This window comes from Nanorana parkeri, unplaced genomic scaffold, assembly GCF_000935625.1.
Source record: "Nanorana parkeri isolate BGI_ZX_2015 unplaced genomic scaffold, ASM93562v1 scaffold153, whole genome shotgun sequence".
NCBI classification, from domain to species: Eukaryota; Metazoa; Chordata; class Amphibia; order Anura; family Dicroglossidae; genus Nanorana; species Nanorana parkeri.
The window spans coordinates 1535719-1552401 of NW_017306421.1; the positions used below are offsets into that span (position 1 = coordinate 1535719).

Consider the following 16683-nt stretch of genomic DNA (forward strand, 5'->3'; position numbering starts at 1 on the left):
CCCCAGGCACACATAAATGACTTCTCAGTATCTATGCCCTTAGTAGGTTCTCCATTCCAGCACACACTGCAGTCCCAGTATCCATGACACCAGCACTAACAACTCACACCCCAGTATTACTGTCACCAGTGAGATCTGCATTCCAAAACTAACAACTCACACCCCAGTATTCATGTCACCAGTGAGACCTGCATTCCAAAACTAACAATTCACACCCCAGTATTAATGTCACCAGTGAGATCTGCACTCCAAAACTAACAATTCACACCCCAGTATTCATGTCACCAGTGAGACCTGCATTCCAAAACTAACAATTCACACCCCAGTATTAATGTCACCAGTGAGATCTGCACTCCAAAACTAACAACTCACACCCCAGTATTCATGTCACCAGTGAGATCTGCATTCCAAAACTAACAATTCACACCCCAATGTCACCAGTGAGATCTGCACTCCAAAACTAACAACTCACACCCCAGTATTCATGTCACCAGTGAGATCTGCACTCCAGCACTAACAACTCACACCCAGTATAGTGCAAATAAAAAAACCTGTAATCGACAAAACTTGCATCTCTGTACTTACAAAGAGCATGTACCCAGGCAATCCAACCTCCACTTGAATGTCAGGTCATCATATACATGAAACGACTCCCACTTCTGCAAAGCTGGCAAAAGGAGGGATAACATGCAGGTAAAAAAGGCTGTAAATGACACTGAGTACACCAGGTGTTAAACTCTTGTCTAGAATGGTTAGCACAGCTGGGGGGGCCCAGTTTGCATCCTGGAATGAATGAACTCCATTTACATGTTTCGAGACCAGGGGCAGACTGACAACACATGGGGCCCCCCAGCAATACAATATTATGGGGCCCCCTTGTGCTCCACCCATATACAAGCCCCATCCACAGCCAAAGGGCTGCTGTACGGGCTATACACAATATTCACTACAGCCCGTACAGCAGCCGAGCATCAGCCCAGGTGCAGCCCAGAGTCACGACTTACTTCGGCCATAGGCCCACTGGCAAATATCGTCAGTCTTCTAGCACTTCACTATTTTCCGGAATCCCATCCATTGTCAGTCCTAGCACGGTGGGTTTCCCCCTGTGGGGAAACTAGGGAATCTTTGTAGCTCTACATAGTCCTAGGCCTGGTCCTGTCCTTCCCATGGACCAGCCTATATTCAAGAAACAGTCTCTCTCCAGAGACTCTGCAGACAGTCTTAGACTTCTCCTGTACTCCTCTGAACTGAACTCCTTCCCCTCTCGGGCGCCCCCTATAAATCAACTCTCCTGAGACACAGAGTCTTCCCAGGCCAGAGCTGCATCTATCTCCAGGGCCCCATGGGGGCATCTAGTGGCCGTTGGCCATACTGCACCTACCTACATGCCCCATCACATGCAACTAACTATCTGGTATTCATAGCACTGAGGATAATTGCCCCAGGCACACATAAATGACTTCTCAGTATCTATGCCCTTAGTAGGTTCTCCATTCCAGCACACACTGCAGTCCCAGTATCCATGACACCAGCACTAACAACTCACACCCCAGTATTACTGTCACCAGTGAGATCTGCATTCCAAAACTAACAACTCACACCCCAGTATTCATGTCACCAGTGAGACCTGCATTCCAAAACTAACAATTCACACCCCAGTATTAATGTCACCAGTGAGATCTGCACTCCAAAACTAACAATTCACACCCCAGTATTCATGTCACCAGTGAGACCTGCATTCCAAAACTAACAATTCACACCCCAGTATTAATGTCACCAGTGAGATCTGCACTCCAAAACTAACAACTCACACCCCAGTATTCATGTCACCAGTGAGATCTGCATTCCAAAACTAACAATTCACACCCCAATGTCACCAGTGAGATCTGCACTCCAAAACTAACAACTCACACCCCAGTATTCATGTCACCAGTGAGATCTGCACTCCAGCACTAACAACTCACACCCAGTATAGTGCAAATAAAAAAACCTGTAATCGACAAAACTTGCATCTCTGTACTTACAAAGAGCATGTACCCAGGCAATCCAACCTCCACTTGAATGTCAGGTCATCATATACATGAAACGACTCCCACTTCTGCAAAGCTGGCAAAAGGAGGGATAACATGCAGGTAAAAAAGGCTGTAAATGACACTGAGTACACCAGGTGTTAAACTCTTGTCTAGAATGGTTAGCACAGCTGGGGGGGCCCAGTTTGCATCCTGGAATGAATGAACTCCATTTACATGTTTCGAGACCAGGGGCAGACTGACAACACATGGGGCCCCCCAGCAATACAATATTATGGGGCCCCCTTGTGCTCCACCCATATACAAGCCCCATCCACAGCCAAAGGGCTGCTGTACGGGCTATACACAATATTCACTACAGCCCGTACAGCAGCCGAGCGGCTCAGCCAAGCCGAAACCCATAGGCTTCAGCTTGGCTGAGTCGTATTCACAGCTGAAGCAGGGAGAAAGGCCAGCTGAAGCCGACTGATCTCCACGCAGATCACAGCTGGGCGGAGCCAGCCGTGATTTCACGGCTGGCTCCACCCAGTTGTAATAACAGATCAGCGTCCCCAAATGACCAGGGGATGCTGATCTGTCATTAAACAATAACTGGGCGGAGTCGGCCGTGACATCACAGCCGGCTCCACCCAGTTGTTATTTATTGTCCGGGACCTACTAGAAGACTCTGGCAGGTGCCGGCCAATAGGAAACAGGATGTGTGTTGTTGTTTTTTTCTTTAAAATATTTTACATTTTTTTTAAACGTTTTTTAAACAATTTTTCTACATTTTTTTTTGTTCTCATTCATTTAACTTTTTTTTTATATTCTGTTAGCTACCACGGAGGTACTGAGCAGAATAGCCGAGCCAAATGCTGTTTGCGGCATTTGGCTATTTACTTACTGCCGTTTGGCCCCTATGAGAATAGGGGTGAACGGCTGTGAGTGAGCTGACCGAAGGCAGCCGATGTACAGCTGATTTTAGCCCATGTACGGCTGAAATCAACCGTACAAGGCTGAAGTGAATAGCCGAACAGCGTTCAGCTCACTTCACTTCGGCTCCGTTATTCACTCAGTGAATAACCCCCATAGCGTTTGCACACGGGACGCAAGCGATATATGTGAAACAACTGCACGGATTCCGCTCGTTTGCAGCTATTATATAGCCGCGAACAAGCAGAATCCGCTGGATTATCGCGCTTACACTATTTTGGGGGCCGTGCGGTTTTGTACCGTGCGGTTTCCCACAGTAGTCTGATAAAGCACATATAAGTGCATTGTTTTTTCTGTTTAGAGCGGCTCCGCTCGTATTTAGACAGCCACTACAGTGTTAATGGAGCTTTAACCCGCACGACCCCCAAAATACTGCTAGCGCGATAATCCAGCGCATTCCGCATGTTCACGCCTATATAATGGCCGCAAACTAGCGGAATCCATGCAGTTCACGAATAGCGTTTGCGTCCCGTGCGGGCTCACACGTGAAAAACCGCTTGGGAAGCGCAAATGCTGTATGTGAATGGAGACTAAAAGGTTAACAGTTTACAGCTAAAAAATAAAAAGTCATTAAATTCACTTACCAGCATCAGGGCTCCCGATCCCCAGGTTCCAGTCTGTGTTTTTGTAGAACTGCTCTAGTGGGGGGCCCAGGGCCGGATCTCAGTGGGGCCCCCCTAGCATGAGGCTCTCGTACCTCCGTTCGCCCTCCACGGTAGGTCCGCCCTCTGTCCACTGCGACACTCCCCCATCCACTGCGGCACACCCCCACCTCGGAGCTCTTCTCGGCCGCGCCGCTGTAGGAGATGCGGCTCTGCTAAAGCGGCGACGGCAGTGTATAGTGGGCCCGGGAGGCGGGCGACACTGTCGTTGCCGCTTTAATAAACCCGCGTCCTCTTTCATGCGGGCTGAAAAGGGCATGGGGGTCGGTGACGGGCCCCCTCTTTAGCCGCCCGTATGGTCAGTCCGCCCCTGTTTGAGACCCTACCCCATAATCAGAGGCTCTGGAAGGGTTTTTAGTAGTTAACTTGCTTTTTCCACCTGCACGCTATCCCTCCTCCTTTTACCAGCTTTCCAGAAGTGATAGCTGTTTGTATGATGACCTGACCTTCATCGCAGGTTGTTTTGCATGGTTACATGCTTTGATCAAGCCACAACTTTGTAAGTGCAATATATCGATAGGGTGTTTTATCTGACCGGTGCACTCTGTTTTGTTCTATTTCTGTTTTCAGCTATATGTGCCTTGGATATACGTGAAACTTGCAAGAACGAGCAGTCTGCCTTAGTTCCTCTCTATTACATACAATACCTAATACCTTTCTATTAAACACACTGCCTCATAACTCCTTGTTACTCAAAATGCCTCATATGTCTCTCTTACACGCAGGGCCTCATACCCATCTGTTACACACAATGCTTTATACTTCTCTGTTACATGCAGTACCTATATTGGTTTCTATTACCCACAATCCCTTACATGTACTATAACTATGCATTATGCCACACAGTGCCTGTGTGTTAGTTCAACACTGTCCTTCATGCATCTGTGTTCCACACATTGTCTTGTACCTCTATGCCAGAGCTGTAGCTAGCTTCTTTCGCGCCCGAGGCAAGAACAGAAAATTGTGCACCCCCCCCAACAGATATGTGACGTCACCCATCGCCGCGCATTTACACCCCACCTTCAGGATGACAGCATATGTGCAGAAAGCGCCGGTAGCCGAATCCAAAATAGCATAACATTTTGTTTCGTTTGACGAAACTAATGAAAACATTTTTAGCTTCTGTTCATTTCGTCCGAAAACAAATTTTTAGTCTTTGCACATGTCTAATAATAAGCCCCCTTCACTGTTATACACAGTATCTATTATGTCTGTGTTACAGGCAGTACCTGATACTTATAGTGGCTTATGCTGCTTTGCAACTCCTATTGCTTTATGCTACTCTATTAAATGATTTTGTTTCATGCCTCTCTTTTACACACACCAACTTATTAAATAGGCCTGTTTTTTACATTGTGGTTACTCCACATACTGTAAAAGAGTTCTACAGCCATAACAAACTGGTGTGTGGGAAGAGGCATTGATGTATCTGGCTTGAGTCTTGTAAGCAATGTCGGTGATAGAGAACTGTAGGTAGTGAATATGGCACATCATACTGATAAAGCAGCATGCTAGTCATCATCCAAGGAGATGAGAGACCTCCACTTCGCAGCTATCCTGGAATGGCAATAATCCTAGCAGGTAGTGCATCTCAAGTAGAAATCCCATTCTTTCCTATAGGGTTGGTTCTCATCTAAACATTGCAGTTTAGTGTGTAAATGAAACTAGAAACTACATGGGCCCATTCACACCTTCACGTGTGCAACCCATCCTCAAACAAAACTTGATTCAAAATATGTGTGGACAGTTCTAGAATCTTCTTAGAGCTAACTAAAATCTCCCAACTTACCCAATAGTAGTTTAATATTGTCTTATCCCTTTTTTATGAATATGTTAAATGAATTTGAGTCCACACACATTTAGGATTTCTGTAGAATTCTGTCTAAATGTAACAGATTGTACTATCCAGTTGTGTGCCATCATCTGTAGATTTATTGTTACTCTAGTCCAGTGATGGCGAACCTTTTTGAACCCGAGTGCCCAAACTGCGACGCAAAATCAATTTATTTATCTCAAAGTGCCAGCGCTGAAAATAAGATTGGTATTGCAGTTTGGGCGATCAGGTTTAAGAAACGTTCAACATCACTGCCTTATGGCCTTGTACGGCTCTCACGGGGGACCCGAACGTCCAGGATCGCCTCTGTAGTCGGGCGGGTCACAATCAGGCAGTGGCGGTGAGCTCTAAACAGACAGATTAGACGGCCGCTTGCGGGGGCCTCCCGGGGTCCTAGCGAGGAAGAAGCAGCCGTCTAACCTACCTGTATTGGCCGCCACTGCCTAATTGTGACTGGCCCGGATCGCATACCAAGGCGATCTGGGTCAGTCGGATCTATTTCAATTGGTGGTCCCTGAACGCAGTGGTGTATTCTGGTTTGGGGCTGCCCTAGGCAAGGCAAAACTCGGGCGCCCCCACCCCCACTAAATTTACCCCACCCCTTCCTGTTTAATACTTTTTGCGTGACCTGTCAGTCGCTGGATACAGTGCAAACACTGTATCCAGCTTTTGACATGTTCCGCTATTAGCATAGCAGGAAAGCTGTGGTCTCAGGGGGGCTTAGCAGGATTTGTGGTGAGCTCTGTGGGGTACTTGGCGACGCCTCCTCCATATCGGTTTCTGCCTTTGCCTCTTCCTTGTCTTCACAGGACTCTTCCATCTCCCTCTGTCTCCGCCCCCTGTCTCATGCCGCTCCGTCCCCGTCTCCTCACGTACTCTCATCTCCGCCTTGATCTCACTCTGTCTCCGGCCCTGTCTCATGCCGCTCAGTCCCCCGTCTCCTCCCATCCTCTTTCATCTCCGCCCCCATCTGCCTCTGTCTCCCCCCCATCTATGAAGTATTGGGTGTTGATCTTGTTAAGGGACATAGACATTTTTGCACCTATGTATTATTTTGTGAATTATCTGTGCCCCCCTTCTCTTGCCAGTATGACATCTTGATCAAATGTAGTTAAAGTGACACTAAACTCAGGAGTTAAATCTTAAAAATGCATTCAAGTGCCTCAGCTATTAACAATACTGGACCTTATTTGTGTATCACTCGGCTCTAGATCCTGAAATCACCTCTGAATTGATGCCGGCACTGTCCTTCCTTCTGGAGGGTGGCTACTTTTATTCCCCATGGTCCCTGTGTGTTGTAAAGTAGTCACTGCTCCAAGATCACTCCTGTTATAGACTATAATTTCAACACAAATTAGTAAACTAAACGTGAGATTGTAGTCCATCACAGGAGCGAGCTTGGAACAGTCGCTACTTTACAACACACAGAGGGACAATGGGGAACAAAAGTAGCCACCCTCCAGAAGGAAGGACAGTGTCAGCACCAATTCACAGATGGTTTGAGGATATACAGCGATACACAAATAAGACACATTTATGTTAATAGTTAAGGCACATATATGAATTTTTATGATTTAACTCCCGAGTTTAGTGTCACTTTAAATGCAGTTTCAGTTTTATTTTATAATCCGTACAAATGGCATTCAGGATGTGCAGAGGGTGGACCCTCTGCACATTGCAGATTTTAATTTACTGGAGTCAGCTAAGTGATTTCTGGTTGCAACAGGTTACTGCACTTTGCACATCCCCATTGTTCTGATTTGCTTTCAGGTTCCTCTTATCTTGCTTTCATTAGGAAGCAAACCCCTGTAAGGAATTTTATCAGCCATACACCATTACAAATTACCCATTCAAGGGAACGGGCCATTCACTTTCTCTTTAAAACAAACAAATGTTACTATTGTTATGGTGTGGACTTTATTTTTTTTGTTAGCAGCTTTAGATGGCAAGGAAAAATTGACACTAGGCAGGATTCTCTGAGCTTAGATGTATCAGATGTAGAGTGTTGTTCTTAACTCCTGTGCTACAGAAAGATGGAAATGGCAAACTAGGAATTTTGGAGTTTAATATCCTGTGGAATAAAATCAAACATTACCTGGTAAGATTTAAATGGTTTATAATGGCTGCCTGGTACACTATTGGTGACACGCACCCATGCAAAATGATTTGATTTTTGTGCAATTACTGGGGGGATTGCTTATACTGTATATTTGGAGACAGCCTAAAGGGGTGGGCAGAGATTCATGGTGATCTCACTGCTGGGATGTCCAAGTGCTAGCTGATGGGATGAAGTTGCTCTTTTATCTTTTGTGGACTCCAGTGGTAAGAGCTCCCTAACATATTTTTTGCCTTTGCTCCCCCCCCTTGGAGTTTTGGGTGTTCTGCCTACTATGGGGTGCTTGCACTCACATTGTATTTTCTACAATGTAAAAAGAATTACACATTCTACAGAGAGATTGTCAGGTGTGCATGGGAACTCAAGAGCAGAAACTGCATGTATACAAATCTTTTCAGTTTAACTCTCCTTCATCTACCAAAAATGTATGTGCATGTTATGCATAGATTAATGAGATGAACTCAAACTCCAGCTTCTTTTTTTGGAGGTTGTAAAGTTTAGAACTTCCATTAGGTTATTATTGCTTTGTCCTCATTGCAGCGAATTTCCTGTACTTCCTGTTACAGTTGACAGTGGACACCCAGATAGGAAGTGAAGGGAAATCTCTTCAATGGGACTCAGAGTAATAAAAAAACTTTTTTTCTATTACCTTAGGGAAGGGTGAGAACCTTTTTTTTTTGTTTTTAGATTGCTGTCTGTGCACATTCTTTGTCTTTCTGTCCCAAGAATAGTACCCGGTAAGAGAGAAGGTGATGGGGAATTGCCCTACTGAAGACCCAGACAGCAGTAAAATTTTACAAAGATTGTAAATCTTCCCTACTTTATCCTAAACTATTTATAACATTAAGCATGATTTCACTTTTGGAAACCCCTCTTTAGCATGTTATGTATTGACCATTAATATATGGAATCATTCTGTTTGGTTTGGTAGACTGTTTTCAGACAGTTTGACATGGACAAATCAGGAAGCATGAATGCCTATGAGATGCGCCTGGCTGTAGAGTCCGCAGGTTAGTTTCTCATTAATTTACGTTAGTTGTTTTGCTTGATTTATAAAGCCTGTGTGTAATTATTTTCCTTCCTGTTTTCCCTAGGCTTCAAACTGAGCAATACCCTGCATCAGCTGATTATCACCAGATACTCTGAGCCTGATCTGTCTGTGGATTTCGATAGCTTTGTGTGTTGTCTAATCAGACTGGAGACCATGTTCAGTAAGTGGAATTCCTATTTTAGGGTCTATAATGTTATATCATTGCTTTCTTCTCCAGTACCCAGATCACTGTTCCAAGGTTCAAATACCGTAGTCAAGCATACTGCTTCTTTAATCAGTATTTGTATTTGTTCATTCTAATTATGAACATACTACTACAGTCTCCTAGTATGGGAGTCAGCTGGAATAATCTGTACCCAGTTTGACTATGCAGTTAACCTGACAGCTAGAGCTTAATCACTTTCAGTTTATCAGAGGACTCTGAAGTGTCCTCAAACTCATAATATTAATGGCCATTTTGTAAACTCATTTTCCATTACAATGACTCTGAAAATAACTAGTAAGGACAGTATGTTTCCTTTGTGATTCCATGCATTTATATGTGGTTATGTAAAACGTTGACTGTAGCCATTGCTGATTTCCTTCTGAAATGCTAGTTGCCCGGTTAAAAAAAAATTAAAGCTAAAAAATGTATAAAATACCATATAAGTATAGGAATCATAAAATATGTGCAAAGGTTAATAAAACTAAGGCTAATTTATTATGTAAATTTAATATATTTAAAATAGTAGCTATGTAAGATTTGTAAAATAATAGACCTTTTACCAGTGAGGATACAAACACACTCGTATGAAACACCAACTATTGAATTTGTTAATAATAATCTTTTTTCTTTGCTCATAATGGAATGTATAAATTGATACATTTATATGACTAAGAAAACTTCCTTGTTTCTATTACAATTCAGCCCTGATGCACATGTGTATTGCTGTCAACTAGAGTTTTAGGTCCTTTTCCCATAGCATTCCGATCATGTCTGATCGGTTTTCCAGGCGGACATGATTGGAAGCGCAATGTTAGTTTATAGGGAGTTGGATGTTAACGGACCTATTTTTAACTTCAACATAAACAAACCAGGTCAACAATGAAGTTGGACATTGAAACAACACGCTTCTGTGTGAACTGTTATTCTTTAGAAAGTATCACTGAGGGATTGTGACTCCATGTTGATGAAACTTTATAGGTTTTTGGGCAAATTCAGTGTGTGGATCATAACTATTCCATTTTCTAGAGACAATGTCTGATTCCCGGATGAGCTGTGTATCAGAATAACAGAATGCTTTCCCTTTTCAGGATTCTTCCAAACCATGGATACAGACAAAGATGGTGTCATCAACTTCACTCTTTTCACTGTAAGTATTTGACTTAACCAAACATTGATTTATATTTATATCAAGTCATTTTAGTATTTTCTTTCTCTCTCACTTTTCTGTACCTTCTTATTAGCGGGTCATTGTAGCACTATCAATATCAAAAATGAAGAGTGAAATCCAGGATCCCAACAACATTTTAACTGCTTCCCAGCCAGCCGTTGTAATTAAACGGCCAGCCAGGAACTTCTTGGATGTAACAGGCCGTCTGAAGACGGCCTGCTAGCTCCACCCACTCGTGCGCGGGAAACTGTCAAAATTTAAAAACAGGCAGCAATGCCTGTTTACATACAAGTGATCCGCCGGCTATAGAGCCGACAGATCAATTGTATGAGGTGCAAGTTGTTGCGCCCCCAGCTCCGCTGTGCCCGGGGCGGGCCGTGACCATCACGGCAGCTCTGTGACAGGAGATCAGAGGGAGATCAGTACCCGATCTCCCTCCGAGCTCCTCTCCGGTGTCAGAATGCTGAAGAGATGTATATTACATCACTTCCACATTCTGCTGTCACTCTCGGGCTACAGAAGCTGGAGAGAAACTCATTCAGTGCCCCATGGAATAAAATGTAGACGCCACATAGTATAAAAAATCATTAACATTTCTAATCATAAAATCTTTAAAAACTTACAATCAAAGCCTCCACTAGCATCCTCCACTAGCATACAGCTTCTCTCCCAGTGATCAGCGTGATTCCCTGAGATCACTGAGATTCTCGCTGATTTGTCCTAATTTGTTTTGTATTGTAACAAACAGAGGTGCACTGAAATGAGAATTTTTAAATTTTCAAAACCCAAATGAAGATAAATGTCAGACCAAAACCAAAAATGTTTTTTTTGTCTAACCTTTTCACAAAAAAGATATTTTATTTTTATGTATTTTTTATAAACTTTTTAATTTTTTTCTAACTGGAAATATTAGACCCCTGATATTTCCCTTTTAAAATAGAAAAAGAGATTGAGGACACAGTGTCCTCAATCTCTTTTTCTGCAGCCCCTGTTATAAATGAACAGGAATCCTGTTCAGGAGTGTCCCCTGTTCATTCATAACATGAGGACATAGTGTGTTTACTATAACCACAATCATGAATGAACAGGAGGTGATGTAGATCACTTCACATTCATTCATAATTGAGGATATAGTGAACATACTCTGTCCTCAATTATTTACAAACATTCAGCGATCACTGATCTCTGAGTGTTTGTACCCGCTCTCCTTCCTGACACGCTGTCACAGGAGGCTGAGCGAGCGGTGTGGGGAGGAGAGCTCTGTCTCCTCTGACTGCTGACTCCTCCGCCGGCCTGGCCCCCTGTGACAGCTGATGACTGTCTCCGCCTCCACCCGCCGCTCTCCTGATCTGTCACATGAGAGCTCAGCCTCCTGTGGGGGTGGGGTGGAGACAGCTGTCCCACACCACCGCTCTCCTAGTCTGTCACAGGCGGCTGAGCGGTGTGGGGAGGAGAGACGCCGGCCGCTCACAGCGCTCTCCTCCCCCACAACGCTCGGCCTCCTGTGACAGTTTCTCTCCTCACCGCTGGCACACCCAGCAGCGCCCAGCGGGGAGAAGAGAAAGCATGGATGCACTTCAATTTTGGCCAAAAGATGGCACTTTCGACATTTTGCCAAAAGTGCCATTTTCGGCCCATAAGCTTCGGTGGCCGAAATTTCGGTGCATCCCTAGTAATAAGTAAAATCCAGAAATAAACCATTTTCAAAATAAATAAATAAATAATCAAAAATGTAAAAGTAATACCAAAAATGACTTCAGAGTAAACACTGTAATAATGATTCAGAATATGTGTTCACAACATGTATATTATTCAGTACTTCCCTTTTAAAATGTAGTGTTGAGTTTCCAGAAATAAGACCTCAGTAAATTTAGACCTCTACATGTCTTATGCATGATGCTCCTGTTTGAAAAATTCTAAATGGTGGTCTCTTTTTTTACAATTTACAGTGGCTCCAGATGACAATGTTTGCATAATGAAATCCCTGTCCTGCATTCGCTGGATCCCTGAAAGCGCCTATAATCGACTGCAAGTGCCTTTTTCACTCGCTGCCCCTGTGCCAAAGCAATATAAGGAGGACCTGTCTCTTGGAGGACCTTTTCCTGCATCTGCTCTTGTGTGGCCTCCCCTGTGTATAGCATCCATTTTATGTTTATCAACTTTCCTCTGTTCCTGCTTCTCAAACTCAACATCCTTCTAGTTCTCCAACATGTATTAGAGAAGTGACATCATCAGTGTGAGAGCGATGCCAATATACTGCTGCCCCTCAGATACCATGGCCAGTTATCTTCTATTACCAAAGTCATTCTTTCTGGTTTTGTACTGAGTTTTAAATGCCAAAATAAAGATTAGCATTCTGTTACCAAAATAGCTTCAGACGTGAGCAATACATGTAAACTGTATATAGAGTGTTACTAGGTGCTGCATTGCTTTATCAATACAGACTTTTCTATTATTACATAAAGCCTCTTCTTCTTTACTGAATATCAATCCATCAATAACATGTCCGGTTCCCACTCGATTTAAAGAATCCAAAACAAGAACCAGATTGTCACGTTATGGATGAATGAGTATGTAAGATCTCCGGAACAATGGTATATCCTGAACAATGGTACCTAAGGAATTCTGTTCTGGAGTTTATGAATAACGCCTTTCATTGTGCAAGTGAATCATGCCAAGCTGTGATAAGATTTAGTGGAACAGTCACAAATAAACATACAAGTGTATGAATTCAGTGATGAGTAAGAGTACAAGCTGTGCCCGGTTTTTTTAATATTGTAAATATTGTCTTCTGCCACAATAATCATGTCTTTGAAACCAGCTTTATCCAGAAAAATACGGCATAGGGTGGCCTAACCACAACTTATACATTGTCAGTGAAATAGAGCAAACTAATGAGACAGAACCAGACGTAAGTAAGAGAGGCAGAAAATGATAGGAATTGTGCAATTTTACAGGGAAATTGTCAGGTTTGAAATATGAAACATGTTTTGCTGACCTATTTTTAAAGCTGCATGCTGTGGGGTTGTCATCCTTATCCTGCTTAAAGTCGCTGACCTGGAAAAATCATGTGTAGAGATGGTGCCTTATGTACTAGGTGCAGGCTTGTTTCAGGTCAGTGATTTACCAAGCAGTTAAAGAAGGATGAGGATAACTGAACTTGTATATCCAAAATCAGATTAGCAGTAGCAGCTTTCGACCGGTTCCTCATAATGACAAAAAAGGGCATCATTTGTTTTCAGATAGTGTCAGGCATATTGGTTCTTTCTGTGTTTTTGGACCAGCTTCTGGTAAATATACTGACCACACTCCTCTCCTTCACATACCGACCATTGTCATACCCTACAATTCTCTCCTGCACACATTTCCCAGCATCATACCCTCTAGGATGCCTCTTGTGTCATACCCTAAGCATTCTTCCCCTGCACATACTGCCCTCCATGATACCCTCTGGCATGTCTCTCCTGCATATACTGGCCATCGTCATACTCTCTACACTACTCTCCTGCACAGACTGCCAGCTGCCATACCCTCTGGCATCCCTCTCCTGCACATACAGCTGGCTTTCATACCCTATGGCTGACCTTTCCTGCACTTACTACCTGCCATTAACCATTCACATTCTCTCCTCTGCACCCTCTACCCTCAATACCCTCTACACTCTTCTTCTACAAACACTACCTGCTGTCATACCCTTTGCACTCCTTCCCTGCACATATTGCTCAACACTGTAACTTTGGGCACACTACTACTGCACATACTGCCTTCATAACCTCTGCACTCCTTTCCTGCACATACTGCCCACTATCCTACTCTCTAGGATGCCTTTCATGCACACACTGTACTTACTACCTGTTGTCATACCCTAAGCATTCCTCTCCTGCATATGCTGCCCTCTAACATACCCTGTGGCCATCATTATGATCTGCACTATTCTCCTACACATACTGCTAGTTGCCAAAGCCTCCACACTCCTCTCCTGCATGCACTGCCCACTGTCATACCCTTTGGCTTGTATCTCCTGAACATACTGCCAGCTTTCATACCCGACGTCATGCCTCTCCTGCATATACTACCTGCCATCATACCCTTCACATTCCTCTCCTGTGCATGCTGCCAACCATCATACCCTCTGCCCGCCTCTCCTACATGCACTAACTGCTGTCATACCATCTGCACTCCTCTGCTGCACATACTTCTCGGCATCATGTTGGACACATCTCTACTCCACCTCTCTACTGCACTTACTGTCATCATAACCTCTGCACTCCTCTTCTGTACATACTGTTTACTAAAACATGTCTTCAGCATTGTTTGTAACATCCCCAACCTTGTTTGTTGGTACCCTTGTATACCCAAATATACCTTAATGTCTTTGGTACGTCATAGAGTAAATAAAAGGAAAGCGTGAAAAGAGATAAATCAGTGATTATTGTGCAAATATATTCTAAAATTGCCTGGACAGGTTTGTTGGTACTCCTATAAAAGATTATAACTGGTTTAATAGGGTGATATTTCAAACTAACTGTACTCTGTAATTAGTATAACATATGTCTTCAGTCTTGTAATCAGTCAGTCGGCCTATTAAAATGGAGAAAGTCGTCACTCTGCTGTTTGGAATCATAAAGTGCTCTTCACCGAAAATGGATCAGAGAAAGCAAAGGAAAGAGTTGTCTGATGAGATCAGAAAGAAAAGTATATATCCGAATGTGTAAAGGCTATTAGACCATCTACAAGAAACTTTATGCTCCAGTGACTACTTGCTAATATTATTAAGAAGTATAAAGTTGATGGCAGTGAAGCCAACCTCCCTGGACTTGGTTTATGGCTATTGTCTCTGATGTAATACACACTAATGTTTACATTAGGATAAAACCTACCTAATTTCTCCCTCTCACATTGTGGCCTGACCAAGGTGCATACATAATCTCCAGCCACTGAACAATATGTATGGCTTTGTCTCTGAAACAATTGTGCGATTCGTTTTGTTCGGAATTGAAATTCTGAGGAATTTTTCGGACATTTGGATGTATCTGAATTTCATTCCGAATGAACTTTTGTTGTAAACGTCAACCTGCAAAAAAAAAAGTGGGCACTTCGCTTCCCCAATTGATCCCAGGAGGGACCCCTGATGTAACAACAATAAAAACATTTTTTTTTAAAGCGTGGGGTGCCCCTACAAAGTCATACTAAACCCCCCCTGGAAAAGCACCTTGTCCCCATGGCAATAAGGACGAGGGCTTCTTCCCCACAACCCTAGCCCAGTGGTTGTGGGGGTGTACGGGCAGGGGGGCTTATCTGCATCTGGGTGCCTCCTTTCATAAAAGCAAGGTGCTTACATACTGTACAGGCACTGTACAATGTACAATATGTGTGGCTATTGTCTCTGAAAAAATACACTCTGATGTTTATTTGAAGATAAAACCTGCCTTGTCTTATATTGCAGCCTAATCAGCCTGCTTACACACTGTCTAGCCACTCTACAATATTTGTGGCCATGTTTCTTCAAAATAATATACTTTAATTTTAACTGCAAGACAAAACGTGCCTGCTCAGTTTCAATTTGCTGCCTATTCAGGTGCTCATGTACTCCTAATGCTAGTCAATTTCTTTCAAACACATATCTGAAGTCTATATTTTGAATATTTTGGGAATAATTGGGGATATTGTATATGGATGGAGGGGGTTCAGGGTATGTGGCGCTGTTTTGACATTTTATTAAACATGGAAGATTATACAGTACGGTACTGCGCAAAAATTACCTCATAAACTATACTATAAAACTGTTTTGTTACTGGCACTTATAGCTTTTATATCTGTTGTGGCTGCTACTTTCACTGTCCAATTCAGGCCTATTACCACTAGAAAAAAAAAAATAGGTGTGACTGCCTAAGCTACCTTCAAAAGCCCTTTTTTTTTTTTGAAGTCGTAATATATCAGATTGAGGTGCTGCTGCTATACTGAAACCATAAAAAATCAAGTACACATCCAAAATATGTGATGCCAGAATACGGTGTTGCTGATGCTGGCATCTCTCCATGGACAGTATTGAATTGTCCATGCCATTTTTTCTTACAATGCCTTGCATATTAGCCTTGAAGATTCCCAGAATTGATTATCAAGATTCACCCCTCAAATATTTTAATGGGGTTTGGTTATATGTTTGCAGTTTCCAGACTTCTATTTCTGTTCTAGGGCCAACTGTTGGATTTCCCATTACATTCTGTCCCAGTGCCAAAGGTTTTGGTGTTAGATACACTTTAAAATGGCCTTGGTGCCCTATAGACCTGCATAAGCCATCTGTGTAAACCTTCATTTTGTTCTCTGCACATGATGATGTAGAGTTATTATTCATAAGCCAGAAAACCAGTCATCCGCTAGACTCTCAGTTTTGGCAGTTTTATAATGACATGTAAGTTCTTCCTTTTGTAAATCAGCCAGTAACATTTGACTTAACTCTTTGTCCCTTAGATCCAAAATCTTCATTTCATCATGCTCTGGGACAATGTGTTTTACAGAAAGCAAGATTGACAATCTCAGAATTGTAACATGGGGAGTACAAAGGGTGTGACCAGAACAGTCAGCTGTGGCCAAAGCTACACGTAGATAGGTGAAAAAAAGGATGTGCAGAATGTGATGCTAGGA

The 16683-nt window shown here is 43.1% G+C and overlaps 1 protein-coding gene across 1 annotated transcript in view; it reads left to right on the forward strand.

Annotated features, from left to right (window-relative positions):
* CAPN1 (calpain 1) overlaps nt 1-12517 on the forward strand; it is a 72235-nt gene extending 59718 nt beyond the window's left edge. The window contains exons 18-22 of the mRNA XM_018554318.1: nt 7528-7596; nt 8546-8624; nt 8709-8825; nt 9959-10017; nt 11988-12517. Coding sequence (XP_018409820.1) covers nt 7528-7596; nt 8546-8624; nt 8709-8825; nt 9959-10017; nt 11988-12014 — 351 coding nt within the window. The 3' untranslated portion in view covers nt 12015-12517. The remainder of the gene's footprint in view (nt 1-7527; nt 7597-8545; nt 8625-8708; nt 8826-9958; nt 10018-11987) is intronic.
* The last annotated feature ends 4166 nt before the right edge of the window (nt 12518-16683 follow it).